The sequence below is a fragment of the Mustelus asterias genome, chromosome 1, assembly GCF_964213995.1.
Source record: "Mustelus asterias chromosome 1, sMusAst1.hap1.1, whole genome shotgun sequence".
NCBI classification, from domain to species: Eukaryota; Metazoa; Chordata; class Chondrichthyes; order Carcharhiniformes; family Triakidae; genus Mustelus; species Mustelus asterias.
In genome coordinates this window covers 81,265,495-81,293,145 of record NC_135801.1, presented here as the reverse complement: position 1 = coordinate 81,293,145, position 27,651 = coordinate 81,265,495, and the positions used below count along the sequence as shown (strand labels likewise).

The 27,651-nt window shown below is 41.9% G+C and overlaps 1 protein-coding gene across 3 annotated transcripts in view; it reads right to left on the bottom strand.

Moving 5' to 3' along the window:
- arhgap24 (Rho GTPase activating protein 24) overlaps nucleotides 1-27,651 on the bottom strand; it is a 440,920-nt gene that overhangs the window by 343,135 nt on the left and 70,134 nt on the right. For 2 of the 3 annotated variants that reach the window (XM_078213984.1, XM_078213995.1), the window contains exon 2: nucleotides 5,065-5,264. In XM_078213984.1, coding sequence (XP_078070110.1) covers nucleotides 5,065-5,244 — 180 coding nt within the window. In that variant the 5' untranslated portion in view covers nucleotides 5,245-5,264. Of the gene's footprint in view, nucleotides 1-5,064; nucleotides 5,265-7,092; nucleotides 7,104-27,651 lie in introns of those variants that run through there. The other variant, XM_078214006.1, reaches the window with a different exon arrangement.

Genomic DNA, 27,651 nt, shown 5'->3' with positions numbered 1-27,651 from the left:
TCAGAAAAACACATCTGGTTCACTAATGTCCTTTAGTGAAGGTAAATCTGCCGTCCTTACCTGGTCTGTCCTGCATGTGACTCCAGAACCACAGCAAAAGTGGCTGATTCTCAACTGCCCTTCAAGGGCAACTGGGGATGGGCAATAAATGCTGGCCAGCCAACATGCCCATGTCTCATGAACGAATAAAAAAAAATTTCCGCCCGTCACAATTGACTAAAAAAGTAAAAATAATGGCAAGTGGGAATAGACAATTAGATAAGGTCTGATGTTGGTAAACTTTAAAATGGGGTACAGTACTCACTGAGTGCAAGATTGAGGTGCAGGGATGGTGCCACCGGGGCTGAGAGAGAGTGATGGCAGCCTGGAGGGGGATGTGGGAGGGTGTTTCTGGAGCTGTAGGAGCTGCGCGCAAACCGTGGCAAGTGGATACTTCACAAGTGAAGTTTAAAGCTCCAACTGTGGGCAAAATATCATCACAGCAGCATGCAATCCAGGATGGAATTCTGAAATAAGGGATGATCCTATAAAAGAAGGGATAGTTGATCACCCTGGCTACAGCTGAAACTCAATGATGGAAATACACCTAACAGAGCTCAGAATCTTAGTTAACCTTTGTGATACTCTGATTACCTAATGGGCAGCCCATTTTGAAACAATTCTTTTCTTTATTCTTTTCATGGGATTTAGGTGTCATTGGCATAGCCAGCAGTTATTGCCCATCCCTAATTGCCCTTGAACTGAGTGGATCAGGATCATAGGTAGGACAGACTGGGTAAGGAAGACAAATTTCTTTCCCATAGGGTGGGTTTTTAATGACGATGGTCACTATTACTGAGACAGCTTTCAATTCCAAAGTTTATTAACAGCATGGTGGCACAGTGGTTAGCACTGCTGTCTCAAGCTTCAGGGACCCGGGTGCAATTCCGGCCTCGGGTGACTGTCTGTGTCGAGTTTGCACATTCTCCCTGTGCCTGCATGGGTTTCCTCCAGTTTCCTCCCAAAGATGTCCAAAGGTGTGCAGGTTAGGTTGATTGGCAATGCTAAATTGCCCTTTATTGTCAGAGGGACGAGCAGGGGAAATATATATGAGGTTACGGGAATAGGGCCTGGGTGGGATTGTGGTTAGTGCAGACTCGATGAGCCAAATGGCCTCCTTCTGCACTGTAGGGATTCTATGATTTTCAAATTCCACCAGCTGTCATGGTCGGATTTGAATGCGTGTCCCCAGAGCATTATCCTGGTCGTCTGGATTAGTCCAGTGACATTACCACTACACCATCATCTCTCCCAGTGGGTGGCTATTTAAAAAAAAATAAGATATTCATTATTGCAATTTGCATAAGCCAGGATACACTGCTTTTATTATTTGCAATTCATTTTGTGTCTTTAATTTGACTCATTAAGTCTCATTCCCCTCTCTGCAGTCCCGGAAACACTGCAAATTCAGCCCCCATACCTATGGCAGCCTTTGTGTGGAAAGTCACCAAATTCTCAGCTCTCCCTGGCAGCAACTCCCTGCCAAATCCATCAACTCAGCACAACACCTCTGAACACACTCCACAATCCCTTCATAAGATTTACAATCATTAAAATTGGTCAGAATCAACCTACCTGAAAGTGACATGACTGTCATTTTAATAGCATTAGTGCAGAGAAGGGTGGGGGAACTTCTTGCCATGGGAGCACATTAGAGTGCATTATGTACATGTTCAGTGGATCTGTGCAGTCTTTCAAAAACATGTCTCCAATCAATTGGAATATTTGAACAGTTGTTTAACATTCTGATCTGGCCAGCTGAGGCTGTTCTGGTGCAACTGTGGCATACCCTCCCTCGTGCCCTTCCGACATGGAGTACCACGTGAGTCACGTTGGTAGTGGTGCACTTGTCATTCTGAAGGCTTTCAGCTCTGTAGGTTTGGCTTCAGGCATGTTATGGAGCAGAATAGCTAGTCCAAGGTGCCTCATATAAACAAATATCCATCTTTTCTTTTCCTTCCTGAACCAAATTTGGCGGCACAGTGGCTAGCACTGCTGCCTCACAGCACCAGGGCCCCGGGTTCGATTCCCAGCTTGGGTCACTGTCTGTGCGGAGTCTGCATGTTCTTCCCATGTCTGCGTGGGTTTCCTCCGGGTTCTCCAGTTTCCTCCCACAGTACGAAAAACGTGCTGGTTACGTGCATTGGCCATGATAAATTTTCCCTCCATGTACCCGAACAGGTGCCAGAGTGTGGCAACTAGGGGATTTTCACAGTAACTTCATGCAGTGTTAATATAAGCCTACTTGTGATACTAATAAATAAACTTTAAACTTAAATTTCCCACCTTCCATCAACACTCTATTCCAATGGTTGGACTGAACTCAGGAATTCACTACTTGTGGATTGTCTCGAATGAGCTGGCTTCTAAAAATGTTTTTTTAAAGCACGTATATTATCTGCAAAATATTAACTGTAAAAATATCAACTGTGGCAATACTGCTTTCTTTTTAATCATTGGAAACTTGCTCCTGCATCTATTTGGCAACTGACTGACAGTCACCTTTGCCAGTCTTACTATTTTTCAGGCATTCTTCCCTTATTTATAGCCTTCTGCTCAAATGATACTGTTTTAATGTTTCATTTCTGATTTTTGTTGATGGTTTTTCAGCTTTGAAAAGAGATGGTGGCGCAGTGGTATTTTCACTGGACTAGCAATCCAGAGATCCATGACAATACTCTGTGGACTTGGGTTTGAATCTGGTGAAATTTGAATTCAATAATAATCTGGAATTAAAAGTCTAATGGTGACCATGAAACCACTGTCAATTGTCATAAAAACCCATCTTGTTCATTAATGTCCTTTAGGGAAGAAAATCTACCATCCGTACCTGGATGGCCTACATGTGACTCCAGATCCACAGCAATGTGGTTCACTCTTAAATGCCCATTTGAAATGACCTAGCAAGCCATTCAGTTCAAGGGCAATCAGGGATGGGCAATAAATGCTGGCCTACATCCCATGAATTTTTTTAAAAGTCCACTGAACACGTCATAGAGTCATAGAGGTTTACAGCATGGAAACAGGCCCTTCGGTCCAACTTGTCCATGTCGCCCTTTTTTTTTAATGACTGAGCTAGTCCCAATTGCCCGCATTTGGCCCATATCTCTCGATAGCCATCTTACTCATGTAACTGTCTAAACGCTTTTTAAAAGACAAAATTGTACCTGCCTCTACTACTACCTCTGGCAGCTTGTTCCAGACACTCACCACCCTCTGTTAGAAAAAACTGCCCCTCTGGATCCTTTCGTATCTGTCTCCTCCCACCTTAAACCTATGCCCTCTAGTTTTAGACTCCCCTATCTTTGGGAAAAGATATTGACTATCTAACTGATCTGTGCCCCTCATTATTTTATATACCTCTATAAGATCACACCTAAGCCTCCTATGCCCCAGAGAAAAAAGTCCCAGTCTATCCAGCCTCTCCTTATAACTCAAACCATCAAGTCCTGGTAGCATCCTAGTAAGTCTTTTCTGCACTCTTTCTAGTTTAATAATATTCTTTCTATAATAGGGTGACCCAGAACTGTACACAGTATTCCAAGTGTTGCCTTACCAATGTCTTGTACAACTTCAACAAGACGTCCCAACTCCTATATTCAATGTTCTGACCAATGAAACCAAGCATGCCGAATGCCTTCTTCACCACTTTGTCCACCTGTGATTCCACTTTCAAGGAGCTATGAACCTGTGCCCCTAGATCTCTTTGTTCTATAACCCTCCCCAATGCCGTACCATTAACTGAGTAAGTCTTACTCTGGTTCGATCTACCAAAATGCATTTATCTAAATTAAATTCCATCTGCCATTCGTCAACCCACTGGCCTAATTGATCAAGGTCCTGTTGCAATCCGAGACAATCTTCTTCACTGTCCACTATGCAACCAATCTTGATGTCATCTGCAAACTTACTAACCATGCCTCCTATATTCTCATGCAAATCATTAATATAAATGACAAATAACAGCGGACCCAACACCGATCCCTGAGGCACACCGCTGGTCACAGGCCTCCAGTTTGAAAAACAGCCCTCTACAATCACCCTCTGTCTTCTGTCATCAAGTCATTTGGCTACCTCACCCTGGATCCCGTGAGATTTAACCTCAAGCAACAACCTACCATGCGGTACCTTGTCAAAGGCCTTGCTAAAGTCCATGTAGACAACATCAACTGCACTGCCCTCATCTACCTTCTTGGTTACCCCTTCAAAAAACTCAATCAAATTTGTGAGACATGATTTTCCACTCACAAAGCCATGTTGAATGTTGCTCATTAGTCCTTGCCTCTCTAAATGTAGATCCTGTCTCTCAGAATACCTTTTATTACCCACTACAGATGTGAGGCTCACTGGCCTGTAGCTCCCAGGCTTTTCCCTGCAGCCCTTTTTAAACAAAGACACAACATTTGCCATGTTCCAATTTTCAGGCACCTGAATGCTATCAACTCACAAAATATCATGTATGCCATCAACTCATTCAGCTGTAAGAGGGACATACCAATTAATACAATAATGATTCAATAAAAAATATTCCAATTTCTTTATAATTATTTCTGGTACTTCCAGCCAATTTTTAATGGTTTTTCCAATGGTTTTCCTTTATTTTCACTCATGATTCTTGGGATAAATCGATCCGTAACGTACACTCCCCAAAACCTCGGAAATGGCACTCTTAACAAATTGGAATTACTGTATTCAGTCCAGTAAATTTATCATTTGACTTGCACAGAGTCTCTAGAAACTAGAAATCATTGGCAATGACCCCTCAACAATTCTCTGTCAAAATCATTCCAAGCTTCCAGCAAAAATGTACAAGAAAACAGAGTATGAAATCTCAGAGTACCAGTAAAAGAACAATAAATGTAAAGCAAATGTCTGCCACAATACTTTGCAATCCTGTGCAATAACAGCTCAAATAACATCTTCATCAGCTCAAAGTAGGCCACCACGACTTACACGTTAAATTGGCATGAAGTCTTTGAAAGATGCCTGGTATAACATATTAACTTTTGGCATTGGCCTACTTACCAGTGGCCTGTTTTCATCTTCGTCCTTATAGTAGTGAAGCTGGTCCCCCTTCAGCACAAACCATCGTGTGTGCCAAGTCTTGACGAAGCCACCTTGCTTTCTCAGCCATCCACACTTAATGACATTTTGCCTGGCTCGGACAGACTGGGAGCTTTCCAAGGAGCCACTCTGGTCATCCATTATGAGACTAATAGATTTCCCTGATGAAGGAAAAACAGCAACCAATTAGCAGAATATAAGTAAACATATATCAGATTGACGTAAATATCAGACTTTATCTTATAGATACACATCCATGTATACTGCTGCACACTAACCTACTTCCTCACAGATACCTGGATCTGAGCTAACCCACGCTTGAAGGATTACAGAGGTAGTTCCTGCCAAGGGAAACAAATGATCAAAGGTCTCTTCAACTGCAGGAGAAGAATCCATTCACGCTACATGATGAATGCCAATGCTACAAAATCAATACAGAATGATTTTGCCCTCTTTTGTACCCATGTAATCTGTTATTCCCACTCAATGTAAACACTCACTTACCAGTTTCTCCACAAATGGAACTGTCAGATACTTCAAATGATGCAAATCGTATCTTCATATCTATGAACATTTAAGTATGTAACAACCATTTACAGACTAGAGAAAGCTGAACATGCTCTGCCAGGTTCTGAAGCTGTTCACACAGCAGCTGAGGATCACATGGTCAAACCAGTCTAAAATTGTGCATATTTATGACAGATCTATATATTGTTAACCACACTTACTATTTCTGTTTCTGGGAAGTGAACAGCTACTTGGTTCTTACATAAAGAAAATGAGGGAACTGTTTGACTCGGATGATATTTCTGGGCTTACCGTTCAAGTGAAATATTTTTATAAATTGTTATGGGATGTGAGCATTGCTGGCAATTTTGTACTTCCCTAATTGCCCTTGAGAAGGTCACAGCAAGCCGCTTTCTTGTTCTGTAGTTCATCTGGGGTAGGTAAACTCTTAATTAATAAACTTAAATTTTAGAATTCCTGCAGTTGCTCTGGTGAGATTTGAATTTGTGGCCCGGATTCTGCCCCCCTCCCCCCCCCTCCACCCCCTCCCACCCCCCCACACCAACGCCTCCCCTCCCCTGTAGCTGATTTACCCATGTTGGATGCAAACCATTGGCCGTGAGTGGGATCTTCCAGTCCCACCAAAGTCAATGTGCTTATGGTGGCTTGTCCACCCTGCCACTGGGGAACCCATCACAAAGGGCTGACTTCAGGGGCAGGACTGGAAGATCCCACTGACGTATAGGGCTGGAAAACTACCCACTATGTCTCTAGGCCACGAACATTATCATTAGGTTATTGTCCCCTTAATTCAAAGCTATGAGGCCTTGTGGTAAAGTGGTAGTGTCCCTAACTCTAGACCAGAAGCTCCCTTTCGGGTCCAACACCAGTACCTGCTGGCCACGGAAAGAGCATTCAGTGTGGTTCAATGGGCTATAATCAGCTCAGAAATCCTTCCATCACTTTCCCCCATTATACCCCAGTGGGTAACAAAGCATTGTGGGTGGGATTTTACAACCTTGTTCGATCCAAGGCCGGAAAATCCCACCCGAGGTCAATGGACCTTCCCATTGTCCGCCCCTCGCCCGCTCTGATTCCCATGGCAGGTGGGGCTGTAGAATTACTGTGTGTGGATATGAAGAAACGCAAGAGAGAAATTCAAAGCTGTTTAACATGAGAGATTTTTATCACGTGCAATAGTTACTACATAAGTTATTAGAAATAAGCATGGCAATTATTTAGTCTTTTTTTAATGTTCAAATGAGCATTCTTTTAATTTTTTCATATCAGATTCCAAAATTAGCATCTAATTAATGCTCAGAATAGCAAAGCAGGTATCCACAAAAGCCTTGCAGTTTTCTCTAAAAATGCTTTTCACCCAATCTCCCCGCCCCTTCATCCATTGTAATGCCTCAATTTGTGGAAAATGCTGTCTGCTTCACTCCTTCATCTAAAAGGTTGGGACAATCCTTTGTGACTCACAATTAGTCAAAGGTTATGAGTTGAAACTTAGCCTCCAAAGCTGTAATGCTACGCTGTACGCTGTGCTCCACCCCATCTGGATAAACAATTAGTAAAACTCAGCAACTGAAGGAGACAATGTTAGAAACTCCATCCTTGAATTGAAGTTGCACTTGGGCTCCGAGGACTTTAACACTGCCCTGCACTTTAACACTTCCGTACTGTTCCCACCCTTCTCTATTTCCGTTTTACCAATGTATAAACATTGCTTCAAATAATTTAAATATTTCAGTTTCATTTGTTTTTTTGTGTTACACCGAAAATATAATAAAATGGGTTGTTCTTGTTTTTCTGTAAATTTGCCAGTCAAATGTTACTTTATATTTAGCTTGTTATCATTGAAATTGATGAACAGGAACTTCCTTCTATCCTGCAACTACCACCCAGTTTTTATAAAGAGATGGACAATACAACTTTGTTGCAGTGCCGAGGCAGTCAAAGTTTCCAAAGTAATTGATGACTGACATTGTTATAGACCAGAATACAGCTCCTTGAGGTTTCAACACCAATACCACATTAACCCAGCCGACATTTTCCATCTGTCAAAATATATGGTGCAGTACCCCACTAAGAATTTGAAATATTGTCAAACTGTGTTACTCTTATCAGCAAACTTTTGGAACATGGAACATCACATTTCCGAGGACAGTGATGTTTCACACAAATACAGAATGATGTTTAACTTAACATGGGTCAAATTTGCACCTATTTTTCAGACATAAATTGGACACAAAGTATGTCAAATGAACAGCCAGACAGTTCTCACCCAAATCAGGTATTGGACATCATGAGTATGTTAATGAGGGTTTAATTCCTGTTGAAGGATCACTCTTCAAAACTATTCAGCGATGACAGAGGCGCGTGTGATGCCTGCCATGCCCAGGGTTCTTTAGTACATAAAAGCTGTTTAAAGTACATTTCTCATGAAGCTAAGTGAGTAGGAGAGCTCCCCGATTTCACAAACACTGCAACTGTCCCAACCCCATTCAGAACTTGTTCCATCCTCTCACTCTCAGATTTGCCAGAGTATCACTGCTGGCAAGTCAAGGCAAGGTGCACGGATTGACATTTGCCATTAGGTGAGCAGCCTTTGGAGGCTTACTGCACTCTGGGTATGTTGGTGAGGAAGGAGGGCCAATGTCTAATGATCCACAAGCTCACATTGGTTTGGCAGTGCCGGTTCTGGATCCAAAGACAGGTGCAGACAAACGTTTCTCCCAATTTATGTAAGCACATATTATATAACTTCTGGCATGGTGAAACATCTTTAAAACTTCACAAAACAAGCACCTCAAGACAACTGACATTTCTGAAATAAATCATGCAGAAGGTAATTGCTTCTGGCATGTCTTTATCTTCAATGGTCACACAAAATGGGTGATCACATATCACAGCCTGTTTTACACTCCAATTCATTTTCTTTTCCATTGACTTTGAACTAAAACTAATTTATACCATAATGTGACAGACTCATCAATACCACTGTGTTTTTCTGATCGTAATCTGCGATTTTCTGATTAAAATCAGGCACCAATAGGCTTGTCTCCATTTTATCTAGAACTACAGATGTGCACTCGGTTGAAAATAGTTTTTTTTAATCAGCGTATCTCTGTACATGTGACATTAAGATACGGTCTGTCACATCCCCTTATTCTTTCTATTCTGCTGGTTCTCATAATTTACTTAGCTCAGCAGTCAGCAAACATGTTTTTAAAAATGGAATTAGATTTATATTACACCTCATCATGTCTCGAGGGAATACCCAAATAACTTCACATAGATAAAGATGCAGCACTTCTGTTTTCTGAGACTAGATTATTCTAGATTTACAATTATCTCATTTTGCTCCTTTGAGACAGAATCTAAATGTTCCCTTCACTAATGCTTTCTATAATTAAAAATGTTATCTGATATCCAAATGGATATTATAAACTGCATCAGCCGTTATCTATGATACCAGATTGTAAGTAAAATTTTTTTTTTGGAGTTTACAAGCAGAGGTTAGTTTTCTTGGTTCTGGGCCTCCCTTTTCCCTGACTAGACATAACTGGTGGTCCTCCCTGTGCTACTGGCCAGGCAGGTATCATTGTAGTATAGGTGTTGGCCAGTCCCATTCCAATAGATGCCATCGCCCCCACTGACAGTGCATACTAAAATGTCAGCATTATGGACCACAAGTTGGCATGCACTTGCTGTACCTGGAGGGACCATAACTTATTGAAAGTTCAGCCTTCTGTCTCTTTATTATAAAGCATTTGGAGATTATCAGATATCAAATTAGATATAAATTACTTCGACACATACCATTGCCCTCCCAGGTTCAGAAAACATCAAACGGGATTTTCCGGCTGGGCTCGTCCAAGACCGAAAAATCCCGCCCAAGGTCAATGAACCTTTGCATGGTCCGGCTCCACCCACTACGATTCCCGTGACGAGCGGGATGGGTAAATTCCACCCATCATGTCAAAAATGACATATGGCTCTTTTTTGCCTTTCAGAGCTTGTCGTATGAGGAACAGTTGAGGACTCTGGGTCTGTACTCGTTGGTGTTTAGAAGGATGAGGGGGGGATCTTATTGAAACTTACAGGATACTGTGAGGCCTGGATAGAGTGGACGTGGAGAGGATGTTTCTACTAGTAGGAAAAACTAGAACCAGAGGGCACAACCTCAGGCGAAAGGAACGATCCATTAAAACAGAGTTGAGGAGGAATTTCTTCAGCCAGAGAGTGGTGAATCTGTGGAACTCTTTGCCGCAGAAGGCTGTGGGGGCCAGGTCATTGAGTGTCTTTAAGACAGAGATAGATAGGTTCTTGATTAATAAGGGGATCGGGGTTATGGGTAAAAGGCAGGAGAATGGGGATGAGAAAAATATCAGCCATGATTGAATAGCGGAGCAGACTCGATGGGCCAAGTGGCTTTCTGCTCCTGTGTCTTATAGAACCATGGAATCTTAATTTGCCATTTAGTCCATTATATCTGCACTGATTTGTTTGGGTAAACATTCAAAATGAACCCCATAGTTCTGTTTTGAATGTTTATCTGTTTTCCCTCTAAAGGATTGAATGGTTGTTTCCTCTAATAGTCCCTATAGCAAAGCATTACCAGTTCATACAATTCCCTGTAAAGATTCCCTCATCACTGGAGGAAGTGGGGCAGCACAGTGGCACAGTGGTTAGCACTGCTGCCTCACAGCGCCAGGGACCCAGGTTCAATTCCTGGCTAGGGTCACTGTCTATGCGCAGTCTGCACGTTCTTCCCGTGTCTGTGTGGGTTTCCCCTGGGTGCTCCACTTTCCTCTCACAGTCCAGAGACGTGCGGGTTAGGTGGATTGGCAATGCTAAATTGCCCCTTAGTGTCAGGGGGATTAGTAGGGTAAATAGATGGGGTTATGGGGATAGGGCCTGGGTGGGAATGTGGTCAGTGCAGACTTGATGGGCCTCCTTCTGCACTGTAGGATTTTAAGTAATCATTCTCCACCATAAAACCTTGGACTTTGTGGAAATACTCCTAACTGGAGTATTGTGTGGCGATCTGGCAGCGCGGAACACTCAGTTTTTACAGAACACATTTGATTTAATTTCTTTCAAATCAATGGAAATAAAATCAGTTTGGTTCCACAAAAGGTGGGCGATCTGCTCCACAGGATTACTGCCTGGGTGTTGAAGATGAAATTTTACCCTGAGGAAGATCAAATCTCTTCTCATAATAATAGTTCATCATCTCTGATATCATTCTGTTGAATCCACGATTTATCGACTTACTCCTTCCATAAAACCAAAAATGCTCTTGGCCTTTTTAACATCATTATTCAGCTGCATTTTTAATGAATAATGTATTTGAAACCAAATCTCTGTCTTGCTCCACATCGTTCAGCATTTTTCTACTAATTGTTCATCCTGTTCCTTGTTATTGTTCCAAACCCAACCGCTAGAGATCTGGTCCTCCTTTAATAACCTTCAGTTTCCTATTACTTTCTTATTCATTAGGCAATAATGGATCGGTCACCCATTATAAACCTCCCCCAATTTTCATTTCCATTGATTGATTTCGGATTTTGGACTTGGCTTTGTACGTAGTGCCGTTCTGCATATGCCCTTTACCAAGCCAGCACTGGGACCTATACAATAAGTTCCCACATCTTTGCCTATAGAATATCAGGACAATCTCCAGCCTAGTGCGTCCAGTAGATAAGGCTAGAACCTTTGCAACATGTGCAGGCAAGAGCCTGAGATATGTTTGTTGCTGCAAATACACCTATTGCCCCCAAGTGAACAATGTGCCTTTCTGTTGGTCTTACCAACTCTGGAGGACATTAGCAGATGCTGCTGTCATCATCTCCCACAGAGTTTTAGTCTCATTGCTTTTCATTATGATGTGTCCAGAAACTGGGTGCATATCAAATGCTGCCCTGTACATTGTGCTCAGACTGACATACACTTATTTCTGGGTTCAGGACCCTATCAAAAACCAAATATACCCCAGGGGAGACACTGCCCTTCAGTCAGAACCTGTGCTCAAAATTCAACAGCGGAAATTCAGACACTGCTGAAGAGACCTGCTCCAGCATTAATGGCCGTAAGATTCCATGCTGCAGCAGTAATGGTTTAGGGGGTCAATACTACTGCATTAATGGCCATAAGGGTCCATGCTACAACATGAATGGCCTTAAGGGTCCGTGCTACAGTATTAATGGCCTTAAGGATCCATGCTACAGCATTAATGGCCTTAAGAGTCCATGGCACTGCATTAATGATCCAAGGGTCAATGCTACAGCATTAATGGCCTTAAGTGTCAATGCCACAGCAGTAATTGCCTTAAGCATCAACATTACAACATTATATAAAAGCAAATTACAGCATTAATGGCACTAAGGTCCAATATACAGCAATAATGCTACAACTCAACTGTTGCAGGAATGGTGTTGCAGGTGTAAGAAGCAGCTCGATGGCCTTTGTTTCACTGTCTGGTTTCAGAATTGGTTTCCAACACATGCCCATCAGGATCTGACTAAATTCAAAGTACACTTCCTTAAGTTCCTTAATGTGCCATCCATCTGGGCTACTTCAGATGCCTGGTCCTCTTTTGGAGAACTTCAGCTTGTTACTATATGTAACTCCTAGCTTAATATTCTTAATATTTATTAATCCCTGCCCAACAAAATCCTGTAAGAAGTCTCACAACACCAGGTTAAAGTCCAACAGGTTTATTTGGTAGCAAATACCATAAGCTTTCGGAGCGCAGCCCCTTCGTCAGATGGAGTGAAAATCTGTTCTCCAACAGTGCACAGAGACACAGAAATCAAGTTACAGAATACTAATTAGAATGCAAATCTCTACAGCCAGCCAGGTCTTAAAGGTACAGATAATGTGGGTGGAGGGAACATTAAACACAGGTTAAAGAGATGCGTATTGTCTCCAGACAGAACAGCTAGTAAGATTCTGTAAGATCAGCCCCCTGATCTTGCAGAATCTTACTAGCTGTTCTGTCTGGAGACAATACACATCTCTTTAACCTGTGTTTAATGTTCCCTCCACCCACATTATCTGTACCTTTAAGACCTGGCTGGCTGTAGAGATTTGCATTCTAATTAGTATTCTGTAACTTGATTTCTGTGTCTCTGTGCATTGTTGGAGAACAGATTTTCACTCCATCTGACGAAGGGGCAGCGCTCCGAAAGCTTATGGTATTTGCTACCAAATAAACCTGTTGGACTTTAACCTGGTGTTGTGAGACTTCTTACTGTGCTTACCCCAGTCCAACGCCAGCATCTCCACATCACAACAAAATCCTACCATTTATTGGAAAGTTTCTCCGTGGTTTAATCCCTGAACACAAACTCAAAGAAGCAATTTAGGATTATCTACCTTTTCTTTGGTGAATGAATTAATATACATCTTTCCTTCCAGTGATTCCAGTTCCAATCGAGTTATAATGGCCATAGGCCAGCAGTACAAAACAACGCAGTATCATTTCAGCAGAAGGCTGAATATCGCAGACACTAACAAACAGCATCGTGGATAGAAATTGGTCTTTCTGGTCAACTTTAATCTTCTGTGGCATTGGTAAAATAGTGATGGCAAACAGAGTTAAACACCGGAAACCAGGTGAAATGAAGCACTGAGGTTCTCTTTTTCACCAAGTCATTGTACACCCACTTCAACTGCAGATTCAGAAAGAAACAGAGGGGTGAATATAAAGCTATGCACACAACTGAGGCACAGATATTTAATGAGGCTTAATTAATGATGCAAGCATCCTGTTGTACAACTTGTGATCACGACCAAAGGCATTCAGACCCTTCATCAGCAAAAATCTTTCTACTCTGAATAAGTAAACAAGACAAATGTTCCATTGTTTATGTCATCGATCCAATTCTTATTTGGCTTTTTAAAACACAACAGTGGACCTTGTGTCTTCAGATCATTTGGAACACAGTTATGGTATTGGCTGCTAAAGTGGAAGTGTGTTTTAATTTGTCTCTTTAACAGCACTGTCCAAGTATTTCATGTGGTAACTGGCACAACAGGCAAAAGCAGGTAGTTGAGAACTCATGGGTTCAGTTAGTTGATGTGGGGATTACCCTTTCAATGGCTTTTAGAGTTCTCACTCGAGGTCAGAAAAATCTAAGATGTAGTGACTGACTTTCTTTTTAAACCGCAGCTTCAATTTGGGTCTAGGGCTAGGCCCTTATCCTTTCATCCACGTGACCTGGGTTTGAATGTGGCCTATGCTGATAGGCTAAAATTCTCTCCTGCTGCTGAAATCAGTTTGGGCAGCCTCAACCCAAATCTTTGCACACACAAGTAAAAACTGACAATAATTAAACGCAAAGCACTCCAGGCAAGGTATAAAACATAAAGCTGTTGAAAGCAGAAATGCAATACTGATATATTCATGAGTGTGTTTCTAAGGTTGGATTGGATTGTCCTTGAGTCTCCATAAAGATTAATCACCAGGACTTGGCCCAAGCAGCTTACGGAAGAAAAATCACAGTGGATTGTTTTTTATTTCCCCAACTTTCTTTGAATATTTCTGCTTACTGGATGTGGGGATCAGGACTGTTTGTTTCACAGTAGTAATCAATTGAATAGCACAGGGCTGTATTTCACCCTTGCCCACTGATAGGTTTGAAGGTGGGGAGACACGTTCAATCCAGTGGGCGCTCTGATGGCTGCTTACCCACCCATCCCTGCCCTCATAGCAATTATACCAGCAATAGAGATTTTCCTGCATGGGCTGGTAGTGAGTGGCAGTTCCCTCCTTAACTGGTCCTCTGGATGTAACACACCCCATCCCCCCAACCCCGCTAAGGATGCACTTCCCCATGGCCTCTCAGATCCTTGCCCCCACATCTCTTGCTGATCCTCTTTGATGACTCCCAAACACTTGCAAAGTTCCAATCCATCAAAACTCACCTCCTCATTGCCTGAGTGTAGTACCTGGGTTGGTCACCAACCTCCCCTGCCTCCAGCCAACTAACAGCCAGTTTGCTCCTATGTGGGTAAAGCAAATTACTGCAGATGCTGGAATCTGAAACCAAAAGAGAAAATGCTGGAAAATCTCAGCAGGTCTGGCAGCATCTGTAAGGAGACAAAAGAGCCGATGTTTCGAGTCCAGATGACCCTTTGTCAAAGCTACAAGGCATAGAAAGTGGGAAATATTATACTATCGGGTGAGGGAGTGAAAGATGAGTCATAGCCACAAAAACAAGGGGAAAGGCTAAGAGGTGCTAATGGCAGTCCATAGAGAGAATAGATGGTGTGAATGGCCAAACGGCAGAGAAGCTGAAATCAGAGGGTAAATTGTGATCATATCTGCGACAGATGAAGCTGTGATCACAGTTTACCCTCTGATTTCAGCTTTAGCTCCTCTTAGCCTTTCTCCTTGGTTTTTGTGGCTATGACTCATCTTTCATTCCCTCACCCTGCAGTATAAATATCTCCCACTTTCTATGCCTTTTAGTTTTGACAAAGGGTCATCTGGACTCGAAACGTCAGCTCTTTTCTCTCCTTACAGATGCTGCCAGACCTGCTGAGGTTTTCCGGTATTTTCTCTTTTGGGGCCCCTATGTGGGCTTCTCACCTCCCCGCCCCACCCACCGAAGTAGGGATCAAGGCGTCCCACATAATTCAGCCCATATATTCTGTTCACCTTCCAATGGTGTGGGGTGGAGGTACTCTCTTATGATAGGCATGTTGGACAACCAATGAGTGGGGGAGTAGTGGTAGCATTATTCTCTGTCACAGGTCATGCAATGAAAGCTCCCACAGCTAAGTACAACCAGATTTGACAACTCTGGGTAGGAATTGAGGACCATTCATGATTCTTAAAGATGCTATATTTTGCATCCAATCATTATTTTGCAGAATCTTGGAGTACTCCATGCTGCCCGCTGATGGTAAAACTGAAGAAATATCTTATTTTCCTGCTCTAGCACCTTGGAAGAGTGTAAGGAATCACAAAAAATAAAATGTGAATAAATCATATTTAAATTTGATGTATTAAGAGGCACAGCGAATGTAAAATTGCTTAAAAAGTGCTTCTTATTGAATGATTGCTAACTAATTTTCCACACATAAGCTTCTTCTGAACACTTGAGGCTTTTGGTTGCTGCATTATCAGAAAAAGTATCATGAATCAACATCTGATATATTTGTTATGTGCTATCTTTGCTGTTGTTTCCACTGAGTTCTTAACAGGAACAGTTGATTACCACAAGTGTAGCCTCGAGCCATATTGATTCAAACTGTAACAAAAAGTAATGTTTACTAATATTGAAGAATTTTGACCACCCACGTGTCCATAACCTCCTCCGGTTAGAAAAATGGCACTTAACCTGCACTTAACCATCAGTAAATTCCTTGAACTGTAGTGTAAATTCAAATCAAGTCCAGGAAGCAAAGTTTGTAAAGAGGAAATACTAAGTCTAATATAATTCTCTCAAAATGAGTTAAGTTACAATTATTTTATACAAATGCAGATCTGCAGGTATCCTTAGCTGAAGTCTATTGCACAGTCCTCCCAATCAGAATGTATGCACCATTCAATGATGTAACTGGTGTGTCCATCTCCAGTCATCTGGGTTTTACTATAGAATCCCTATAGTACAGAACAAAGCCTTTCAAGTCTGCATCAACTCTCCGAAGAGAGAGGTGCAACCACACCACCCCACCACCCCCCCGCCGCCAGCATTCCCCACCTCCCCCCAACCGCCCCCCCCCCCCCCCCCCCCCCCCCCCCCAACCCAATGGCCCTTTCCCTGTAACTCCATATAGCTTTGGTCACTAAGGGGCAATTTACCACGGCCAATCCACTAACCTGCACATCTTCGGACTGTGGGAGGAAACCGGAGCACCCGGAGAAAATCCACATTGACAGTGGGGAATGTGTAAACTCCACACAGACAGGCGCCCAAGGCCAGAATCAAACCTGTGAGACAGCAATGCTAATCACAGTGCCGCCATGCCACCTTGAATTAGGATGTAGACTGTACCTCTATTTAAATTCGAGTACTGAGATTACTATGAGCAGAGAGAATCGATAGAAAAAATATTTGTGACACTATTTTTTTGAAAGGGCATTCAAAATAGCTTCCCTTTAACAAAGTACGATTTCATTCAGGAAAGTTACACCCCTCAGCTCCACAGTACAAAGCAATGCAGCTGGTCCCAGAATGCCCTGAAAGAGTTATACTGAGCCATTTATGCTTGGTAATGAAATGATGGTTATCAGAGGACATGAAGTGATGGATTCGATTTTTTTTTCACTGAGAGTTGGGTGAAGAAATGCATAAGTGCAGGTAGGAACTTAAGGAAGAGTGCAGGCAGGAAACCTTCAGAATCAGAAGGGAAACCATGTTCAGAAGGTTTTAGCTAAACAATGAGAATTTCAATCCAAAAGTGTAGTTGGCTGAGGAGATGACAAATCCTTTTCTATTTTTCATGGCTGACTGGAATCAAGTAATATCTCAATGGAGCATAAAGAAGCAAATGCAATAAATTGCATTTTACCCTAATACAAGGCCAAAAATGAACATTGTACTCCAGATATGACAGTTACAATTTCTAAATCAACTCTTTGACTCGCAAGTCACACTCCCGAGCAATATTTTCCAACCTTTCTCAGCATTTCTGTCCACCTATAAACACTAACTTGACAACATAAGGAACAAAAAATTAAATTACAAATTACAGTCTTTACTTTAACTGTGGAGAGTCTTCAGCACTTTGACGGTGGATAGTATTTGGGGTCATCTGTAAGGAAAGAGCCTGATTAGAGTAAATCAGGATGGATTCAGGAGGAGCAGACTGGGTTTGACCCATTCACTGGGCATCCTTGAAGACTTTGCTGAACTGGTGGATAAGGCTGGGGCAGTGAATCTTGTCCATTTGGAATTCAGGGGTCATTTGACATTCTCCTAACCATCAGATGGATTGACAAGTTGTGTATCCAAGGGGTAAATAATTATTAGGCTGGATTGATGAATGGTAAAAAAGAAAATCAGTAAAGAATATCACAGTAGTGTTTCTGGAGATATTAAAATGAAAACTCCTTGTCAGGGATAGTGGTGTTAGGTCCACTTGCTTTTGTAACAAAGATTACAAACCTTATCCAACGTGTGTTGATGGCACATAATTGGGTGCCACGGTCAACGATGTTAATCAATGTGCGACCTCAGCAACTAAGGGCCTGTACAAGCCAGGCAGAGAGGTGACAGACAGTGATGATAAACTAGGGAACCATTGCAAGTTTAAAAAAATTAAAGGAATTTCCAGTTGTAAAGAGCAATTAGTTGTAAAATCATAATAAGAAATTTGATGAGAGATATAGAAGAGAAGTTTAAATATAACAACAGTCCCCAATATAATACATAAGAACATAGGAATTAGGAGCAGAAGTAGGCAAATTCGAGTCTGCTCCGACATTCAATCAGATCATGGCTGATCTCTCCCTGGTCTCAAATCCACCTCCCCATCTGTTACCCATACCCCTCTTTCCTTTCTTTTATTAGAAATATGTCTATCGCCCTCTTGAAACCATTCAATGATTCTGACTCCACCATGCTATAGGGCAGCGAGTTCCACAAATTCACCACCCTCTGCGAGAAGTAGTTCCTCCTCATCTCAGTTTTAAATCTACCACCTCTCAACCTATACCTGTGACCTCTTGTTCTAAATTGCCCCATAAAAGGGAACATTTGCTCTACATTTACTTTATCAATCCCTTTTAAAATTTTATACACCTCGATCAGATCATCTCTCATCCTTCTAAACTTCAGTGAGTATAAACCCAAACTGTTCAATCTCTCTTTATACGTCAACCCCTTCATCTCTGGAATCAATCTCGTCAACCTCCTCTGAACTGCCGCCCAATGCCACACATCCTTCCTCAAATAAGGAGCCCAAAATTGGACATAATACTCCAGATGTGGTCTCACCAACCCCCTATACAATTGCAACAACACTTCTCTACTTTTATACTCCAGTTCTTTTGCAATAAATGCCAACATCCCATTTGCCCTTTTTGTTTCATGCTGTACCTGTATAACGACTTTCTGTGATTCATGAACATAGACACCCAGATCCCTCAGCCCGGACGCATTTTGAATCGACTTTCCATTTAAATAATAATTTGTCTTTCTATTTTTTCTGCCGAAATGGATAACCTCACACTTATCCACATTAAACTCCATCTGCCAAATTTTGGCCCATTCTTCTAGCCTATTTATATCCGTCTGTAGCATCGTTATACCCTCTTCACTTCTTGCTTTCCCACCTATTTGTGTCATCCACAATTTTGCTATGTTACACTCTGTCCCTGCTTGCAGATCATTTATATAGATTGTAAACAGTTGAGGTCCAAGGACTGACCCCTGTGGCATCCCGCTAATTACTGTTCACCAGCCAGAGAAGGACCCATTTATCCTGACCCTCTGTTTTCTGTCAGTCAGCCGATCCACAAACCAATTTAGTACTCTACACCTAGTCCCCTGCAGTCTCACCCTTTGGATCAGTCTTTTATGCGGCATTTTGTCAAACGCTTTCTGGAAGTCTAGATATACCACATCTACATTTTCCACCTTACTGGTCATGTCCTCAAAGAACTCAAGTAAGTTTGTCAAGCATGACTTACCCTTCATAAAACCAGGCTGACAATGGTGGATTGAAATTTCTCTTTCCAAATGCTTAGTCATCTCCTCCTTAATGTTTGATTCCAGCAATTTCCCCACCAGAGATCAAGCTAACTGGCCTATAATTTCCTACCTTTAACCTCTCTCCTTTTTGAATAGGGGCATCACATTAGCATGTTTCCAATCCACCGGGACCTTACACGAATCCAAGGAATTTTGAAATATCACAACCAATGCATCCACTATCTCTGCTGCTACCTCCTTTAATACCCTAGGGTGCAGGCCATCGGGTCCCGGAGACTTATCTGCCTTTAATCCCATTAGTTTATTCAATACCCACTCCCTAGTGATAGTTATTGCACCAAGTTGCTCGGCATTAACTGCAGCTTTTGGAAAATCTTCATTATTCTGTACCATGAAGACAGAAGCAAAATATTGTTTTAGTGCCTCCGCCATTTGTGTTCCCCATTAATACCTTACCAGTATCGTCCTCGAAAGGGCCAACATTTAGTTTAGCTATTCTCTTCCTCTTTATATACTTGTAAAAACACCACGGTGTTTGCTCTCATCCACCCAGTGCCTACTAGCAGTATCAAACTACAAGTCAGATTTCTTCACAATACAAAAGAATACTACAATATTCAACAAAGGATGAATGAGAAAATATTGAAATTTATTATTTTAAAATAGGGTCAAATTTAAAGTTGCAGTTGGAGACTTTTGGTTGAAATAATAGGCATATAAATAATGAGCAACTGGGTAAATTTAGGCCTTGTGATGTCAACTTTACACTACCTCTAGGCCACAGATCATAAACCACAATGTCACAGTTGGAGATGATGTTTTTGCTTTTTATTCTACTCTTGCCTTTTTAAAAAAAGTTTGCCTTCAATGAACACCTCGAGTATTGTGTGCAGTTTTGGTCTCCTTTTCTGAGGAAGGATGTTCTTGCTCTCGAGGGAGTGCAGCGAAGGTTACCAGGCTGATTCCAGGGATGGCGGGACTGATGTATGAGGAGAGATTGACTAGGTTAGGATTGTTTTCACTGGAGTTCAGACAAATGAGGGGGAATCTCACAGAGACTTATAAAATTCTAACAGGTCCAGACAGGATAGTTGCAGGGAGGATGTTCCCGATGGTGGGGAAGTCCAGAACCAGGGGTCACAGTCTGAGGATACAGGGTAGACCTCACGGAGATGAGGAGACGTTTCTTCACCCAAGAGTGGTGAGCCTGTGGAATTCATTACCACAGGAAGTAGTTGATGCCAAAACATTGAATGCATTCAAGAGGTGGCTGGATATAGCACTTGGGGTAAATGGGATCAAAGATTAGGGGGAAAAAGCAGGATTAGGCTATTGTTGGATGATCAGCCATGATCTTAATGAATAGCGGAGCAGGCTCGAGAGGCCAGATGGCCTCCTCCTGCTCCTATCTTCTATGTTTCTATGATGGAGGCACATGAGGTGCTGTCACACTGAGCTTTATTTTAATACTTTAGAGACATGAAGGATGCCAAGTTCCTGGCCACACTCAGCAACCAAAGTGTATGTTTGTTTGATTCTGCAAATGTCACCTATTTGTTCTGCTGTCTATTTGCAACACTCTATGACACAAACAGACTGCACGCAGAATCCTTTAATGTGAAATATTTCAAAATGCTCATGGCAAAAGGTATAAGGCTGAATAGATGGTCTTTGCTTTGAGAAAGAGCGTAGCAATAAATTGTGCACTGTAAAGAGTTTTGTGGCCGTTATTAGATTACTAAAACATATGTACGTTAGTCTGAATGGGATCTGTGGCCATGGTTATGGATGTCAAAGATCAAAGCATAACGGAGTAATGTAGCAAGTATTTAAAATAATGCGACGAGGTGATTTTCACAGTAACTTCATTGCAGTGTTAATGTAAGCCTACTTGTGACGAATAAATAAACTTTACTTTAAATAATGTATTTGTTAAGATACACAGGAACAGCACTCAATCACTCAGATCCTGGGTATTTTTGATCAGCAATAGTCGGTAAAAAGGAGGTTGTTTTCTTTGGATTTGCACATTGGTGCAGCAGCGCACGGATTCACAGCAAAATAGAACTGGGCCTCCACTCAGTGCCTCCTCTAACAATTCACCGGAGGCCAGGAAATCACTGTGAGTGAGGATGTTTAAACATCATGCATCTGGTCTGTGGCTCTGCTACCCTGTAAATAGCCTGACTAAAACAACAGTGTTTTTCCCCAGTAATAATGTAATTCCAAGTAATACAATAATTCAACTTTTACTGCAAAAAATAAATCTCTAATTATCCCCTGCTGTAAAGCCAAAATTGCCTTAATAGCTTCCTGTTTGAATCTGCTTTAAATGTTATATCACTGAAATCAGGTTGAAATAAAATCCAAATTTTGTACAGACATCCTCATCACAACACAGCTTCAAGAAGCATTGCATACTCGGTGTCTGATAACATAGCACAAAATTAACACAGAAAGAGCAAGAGTCAAGGATACCAACCGAATAACAAAGATTGAGTTGAAGCTGAGAGAATTATAATGAGGCTGAGACAGAGAAACCAAAGACAAAAATCAAAAAGGGCCACAGCACAGAGAAACACGGAGAGAGTGTACAAAACATGACAGGACAGATGGTCTGAGGTGTGTTTGCTTTAACGCAAGGAGCATGGCAAGTAAGGCAGATGAACTTAAATCTCGGATTGCTACATGGAACTATGATGTTGTGGCAATTACGGAGATTTGGACGAAAGAATGGCAGGACTGGCATCTTAGCATTCCAGGATTTAGATGCTTCAGGCGAAATAGAGAGGGTGACAAAAGAGGTGCATCTGTTGCTTTACTGATTAGGGAGAATGTCACAGCTAAACAGAGGGAGGACACCTTGGTGGGATCGTGCAGTGAGACCATATGGGTAGAACTCAGGAACAGGAGCAGTACAATCACACTGTTGGGGCTATACTACAGACCTCCCAACAGCCAGCGTGAAGTGGAGGAACTGATATGTCAGCAGATTATGGGAAGATGTAAAAACAACAGAGTTGTTGTGATGGGAGATGTTAACTTCCCCAACATAGACTGGGTTTAATTTAGTGCCAGGGGCTTGGACAGGGCAGAGTTTGTTCAGTGTGTCCAAGAGTGCTTCTTGAGGTAGTATGCACATAGCCCCTTCCCGAGTTGGACTATCTTAGACATGGTTCTGGAAAACGAGCCTGGACAGGTGATCGATGTCGCAGTGGGGCCCATTTTGGTTATAAAATTGATTCTAAAATTGGTTATAAAATTACATACTTGTTTTACAAGGGTAAAACTTGGAACGCTAGATCATCAGTGTAGGGAGGGTGCGGGGGAGTGTTTGGCACCACCCAGCAGCTGGTTGAATTGACAGATTGGCTCGCTGCCAGATTAGAAAACCAGAAGCAGAAGATAATCCCTGACAATCAGATCACAGAGCAGGCTAGAGTTCAGGATTTGGGAGGGGAATAGAAGACTGCCAGTCACAGCAGTGGGGACAAGTTGTAATTAGCAGAGAGAAGGCCAAAGGTTAGCTTGAGGGGCAGCAAACCACTGTTGCTCTTCTTGTCCCACAATGAGTGCTGTAAAAGCACTCACCTCTTGGAGCCAGCAATCTGTGTCACTATTTAGGCTGCCAGGTTTTCTGCATCCTGACACAGCTTGTTGACCACAGTTACATCCAAGTGCACTTTGCGAATATAATTTAAACTTGTTATTGAAATATCCTCCTACTCCGAATGGGACATTGGCAAGCCTCGCGAGTCAATGCAGTAAAAATGGAAATGGTCACGTGCTCAGTGGGCTGGAGAGACATTATCCATTTAACAATGGATTCCCAACCCTCACCTCTACACCCCCGCACACATAGCTCATGGCTTGTAACTGAAAACCACATGAATAAGCAGAACTTTTCCTCTATGCCACTGAGTCACACCATATAACAGACAAATAGCAAACACAAGTCTACCCTCTAACTAATATTTTGGATTTATTTTGTTAACAATAGCATGTATGTAAACAAACAAAACTTCTATCTGATCAATCACTGAGATCTCTCATGGTGTGTGTTTGTGTGGTCCCAATTCCAGAACTGTGGAAGCATAGATTATTTTTCCACATGTGTTAGCTCATCAGCTGTGAGCACTCAGAGTACTTCCCACTTTGTGCCGCAGTCTTTGTTAAGCAGATCAGACAATCTTATATATCGGGGGGGGGGGGGATAGGCAGACGTTAAATTCTTCAACTCTTTCATGTATCTTCATTGCTGTACTTACCTCACCTTACTGAAACCTCTCGGTCCTTTTTCTGTGTTCCCTCAACTGTATGCAAATTTGTCCTATTGCCTTTAGTTTTTGTTGCCCAGTATGCTTCACGAAGACCATCATAAGAACATACGAAATAAGTGCTGGAATAGGCCATTCAGCCCATTGAGCTTGCTCTGCCATTTGTTAACATCATGGCTGATCTGATTGGGACCTTACCTCCAGTTTTTGCCTATGCCCCATGACCTTCAACATCCTCATCAATCAAAAATCTGTCTAACATAGCTTTAAATATATTCAATGACCCAGGCTTCACAGCTTCCTTAATTTCTTGAGTTAGTCACAGAAGGTGCATCCTTCTCTTAGTGGGGGTGATTTTCTGACCTCCCAGCAGCATGTTTCTCATGGTGGGAGGCAAGACACCATTTGCCGGCAGTGGGATCTTCTGGTCCTGATGGATTTCCCATTGACTACACTCGACACCACTGGGAAACCTGTGGTGGTGGTGCGCCACCGGTGTGAACAGCCAAAAAATTTTGACCATTGTGTTTCTTCCTCAGTAAAATATATCTTGGTTGAGAGTTATGAAATACCCCCTAAAATATCTGCCACTGCTTTTCTACCATCATACTTTTTAATATATTATCCCATTCCATTTTAGCTCATCTTTTCTTCAGAACTTGTAATTGCTTTTATTTAGGTTTAAGATACCAACTTCATACCCAAATTTAGCAGCCTCGAACTGAATATGAAATTCTGTCATGTTATGATCACTCTTACCTACACACTTCTCAGCTATGAGGTCCTTAACTAATCCTTCTGCATTACATATTACCAAGTTTAAAATAGCCTATTTATTGGTTAATTCCAGAACATATTGTTCTTAGGAACTGTTCCAAATACACTCTACGAACTCATCTTCCAGGATAATTTTGTGAGTTGGATTCATCCAGTCTGCGAAGATTAAAATCTTCCACAATTATTAAAGTACCCTGCTTACATGCCCCCATTGTTGTCTTGATTTATATTCTGTCCTATTGTTTGGTACTGTCAGGGGGCCTATAAATCACACCCATCAGTGCCTTTGATCCTTTACTTTCCCCCAAAGGTGGCTTTCCAGTTCTCTTGTTTCCTTTACTTTCTGACAGTTTGCTTGTCAGTTAAACTCATCCTCAGGTTTGTGTTACTGTATATTACTACATACTTCTGATATGATTTAGGAACTGCATATTCAGGCAGACATATATATAAATATCCAGATTGCCACATCACTCACGACAGTCTATGTATCAAACTAACAATACATCAGTCTGCAGCAGCATATGGGTGTTATCTGAGAAATACATTCGATGAAGCTCCAGCATTTGAATCTAAAAGTGTGATTATTTTGGAATTCTGGGAACCACAAGACACAACATGATGGCAGTGGGTGCCTGTGAGTAAAAGCCAAGCATTACAAACAAACTAAATGCTGAATTAGATCAAGAAAAATCAAATCAATTCCACAAACATCCACTCCCTCCACCACCGATGCTCAGTAGCAGGAGTGTGTATTATCTCCAAGATGCATTGCAGAAATTCACCAAAGATCCATATACAGCACTTTCTAAACCCACAACACTTCCATCTAGAAGAACATGGGAAACAAATTCATGAGAACACCACCACCTGCAAGTTCCCTCCAAGCCCCTCACCATCCTGACTTGGAAAAAATATATTGCCATTCCTTCGCAGTCGCTGGGTCAAACTCCTGGAGCTCTAACGGCATTGTGGGTCAACTCACAGCACGTGGACTGCAGCAATTCAAGAAGGCGGCTCACCACCACCTTCCCAGGGGTAACTAGGGATGGGCAATAAATGTTGGCCTGCCGGCGACACCCATGTCCCATGAATGAATAATTTAAAAATCCGAAATAACATCAGAGAGAGGGCATGAGAAAAAACCTGAATGAATCATGCAGAGATGAAATGGCCTCCGTCGCTGCAGCACTGAAGCACAGCTCCAGCTCGGGATGAACTGGGAAGATGATGTTATTGTAGAGACATTTGAGGAAGTTAAAAAGTACAAATTAACATTTGGCAGTTTTCTAAAAGGCACTGCTGAACAGTAAAAGATCAGCGACATCCTTTTGTGGACAGGAGAGAAAACATTAGATGAATGAAGAAAGCAGTAAAAATCCAGACATGATTTTCACACATATCTCCAGCCAAAGTTGAACCATTGAATCCATCGGTATGAATTGCAAAGCTTGAGGCAGGAACCAGGTGAGCCTGTTGATAATTTCTTAATGAGATTAAGGAATGCAGCAAGTGTCATTTCAATGAAACAGATCAGAGGCGGATAGATCTGCTGATTTCAGGTTCTGCGCCTATTGTACAAAAATCTCTGATTGGAAAAGACAAGCTCACAGTATTGCAGGCCACAGATGCTGTCGGAGCATTGAGTAGACAGTCAAAGATGTTGACTACTCAAATGGCTCGCTTTCAGTTAAATCATGAGAAAGATAGCAGGGTTGATGCAACAAAACAGCAACAGAAGGATGCACACCAGACAGAAAGAAAGACGTGCAAGAGTTGTGGATGACCACATGAGTTCACAGACAGAAGAAAATGCCCAGCACATAGATTAAACAGCAGAGCTTGTGGAAACCAAATCACTGGGAAAAGATGTACAGAGCAAAGAAAGAAGATGGTAAATGAGCTACCAGAGGCAGAGCAACAGGCCAAGTGCAAAAGAAAAGTAGGCAAAACATCCATATCCTGGAAGATGAAGTAGGCAGTTGAAGATGCTGAATACCCAAGTGGCTAGCTGGAACCATACCAGAAGATCTGGACCAATGTATCTATCCACAGCACATATGGTCTGATCCAACAAATGCATTCGATGAAACACCAGCATTTGAGTCTAAAAGTGAGATTATTTTAAACTTATAGGAATCAGAAGACATAACGGCGGCACGGTAGCACAGTGGTTAGCACTGCTGCTTCACAGCTCCAGGGTCCCGGGTTCGATTCCTGGCTCGGATCACTGTCTGTGTGGAGTTTGCACATTCTCCTCGTGTCTGCGTGGGTATCCTCCGGGTGCTCCGGTTTCCTCCCACGGTCCAAAGATGTGCGGGTTCGGTTGATTGGCCAGGTTAAAAATTGCCCCTTAGAGTCCTGAGATGCGTAGATTAGAGGGATTAGCAGGTAAATATGTGGGGGTAGGGCCTGGGTGGGATTGTGGTCGGTGCAGACTCGATGGGCCGAATGGCCTCCTTCTGCACTGTAGGGATTCTATGATAACAACATAACAAAAGCTACCCCTTTCTGTAATACTACCTCATTAGCCATCGTAGCTCTATTAGCGATTTTTGGGGATCAGAACGTTTGAAGTATATGTGATCACAGTACAGAAAATAAATTCTTCCCTTCAAGGGATGTGTTGAATAATTTGCTACATTCAAATCATAAATTCAAGTAGACATTCTCACATTTTAAAATGTGTTCACAGCTACACATTCATTCTAACTTTGCATTTAACTAATGACATTTGGAGGGGACAGGGGTCGGGGGGAGTGTGAGAGAGCCCTGTGGGAGACAGTCTGCTCAAAATTAATACAAGTTTTCCGGCTCCCCCTGAAGCAGGGTAATCTCAGTTAAGAGTAATCCAAATCAAAACAGCACTGAAATAATATATTTTAATTTTAAACATATGGTATAAATGTACAAATAAAGATTTAAGAAAAGTTTATGGAATGACAGCGCGCAATATGGGAATCTGATGCAGAGGCCAGGAGAGGGGATACTGAAATATTATATATTAAAATAATAGAAACAATGCAAGTTCTATGGATGGATATGACAAGGGATTAATATTCTACTCATAATTTTCACGATCCAATTTCTTGTGAGTTGCCTGTTGAGCCAACTGATACTTGGAACTGGTAATCCAAAGCTGATGCAAAACAGCATGCTCCTACCTTGTCCATCCACTTTTCATTAAATACATTACCCTACTCTAAACATAAGCCTCAAGAGCTGGAGAAACTAGCACCAATTACCTTAGACTTTGACCAATATTTTTTTCCATTTCTGCATGTTAACAATTTTATAAATTTGTATTACAG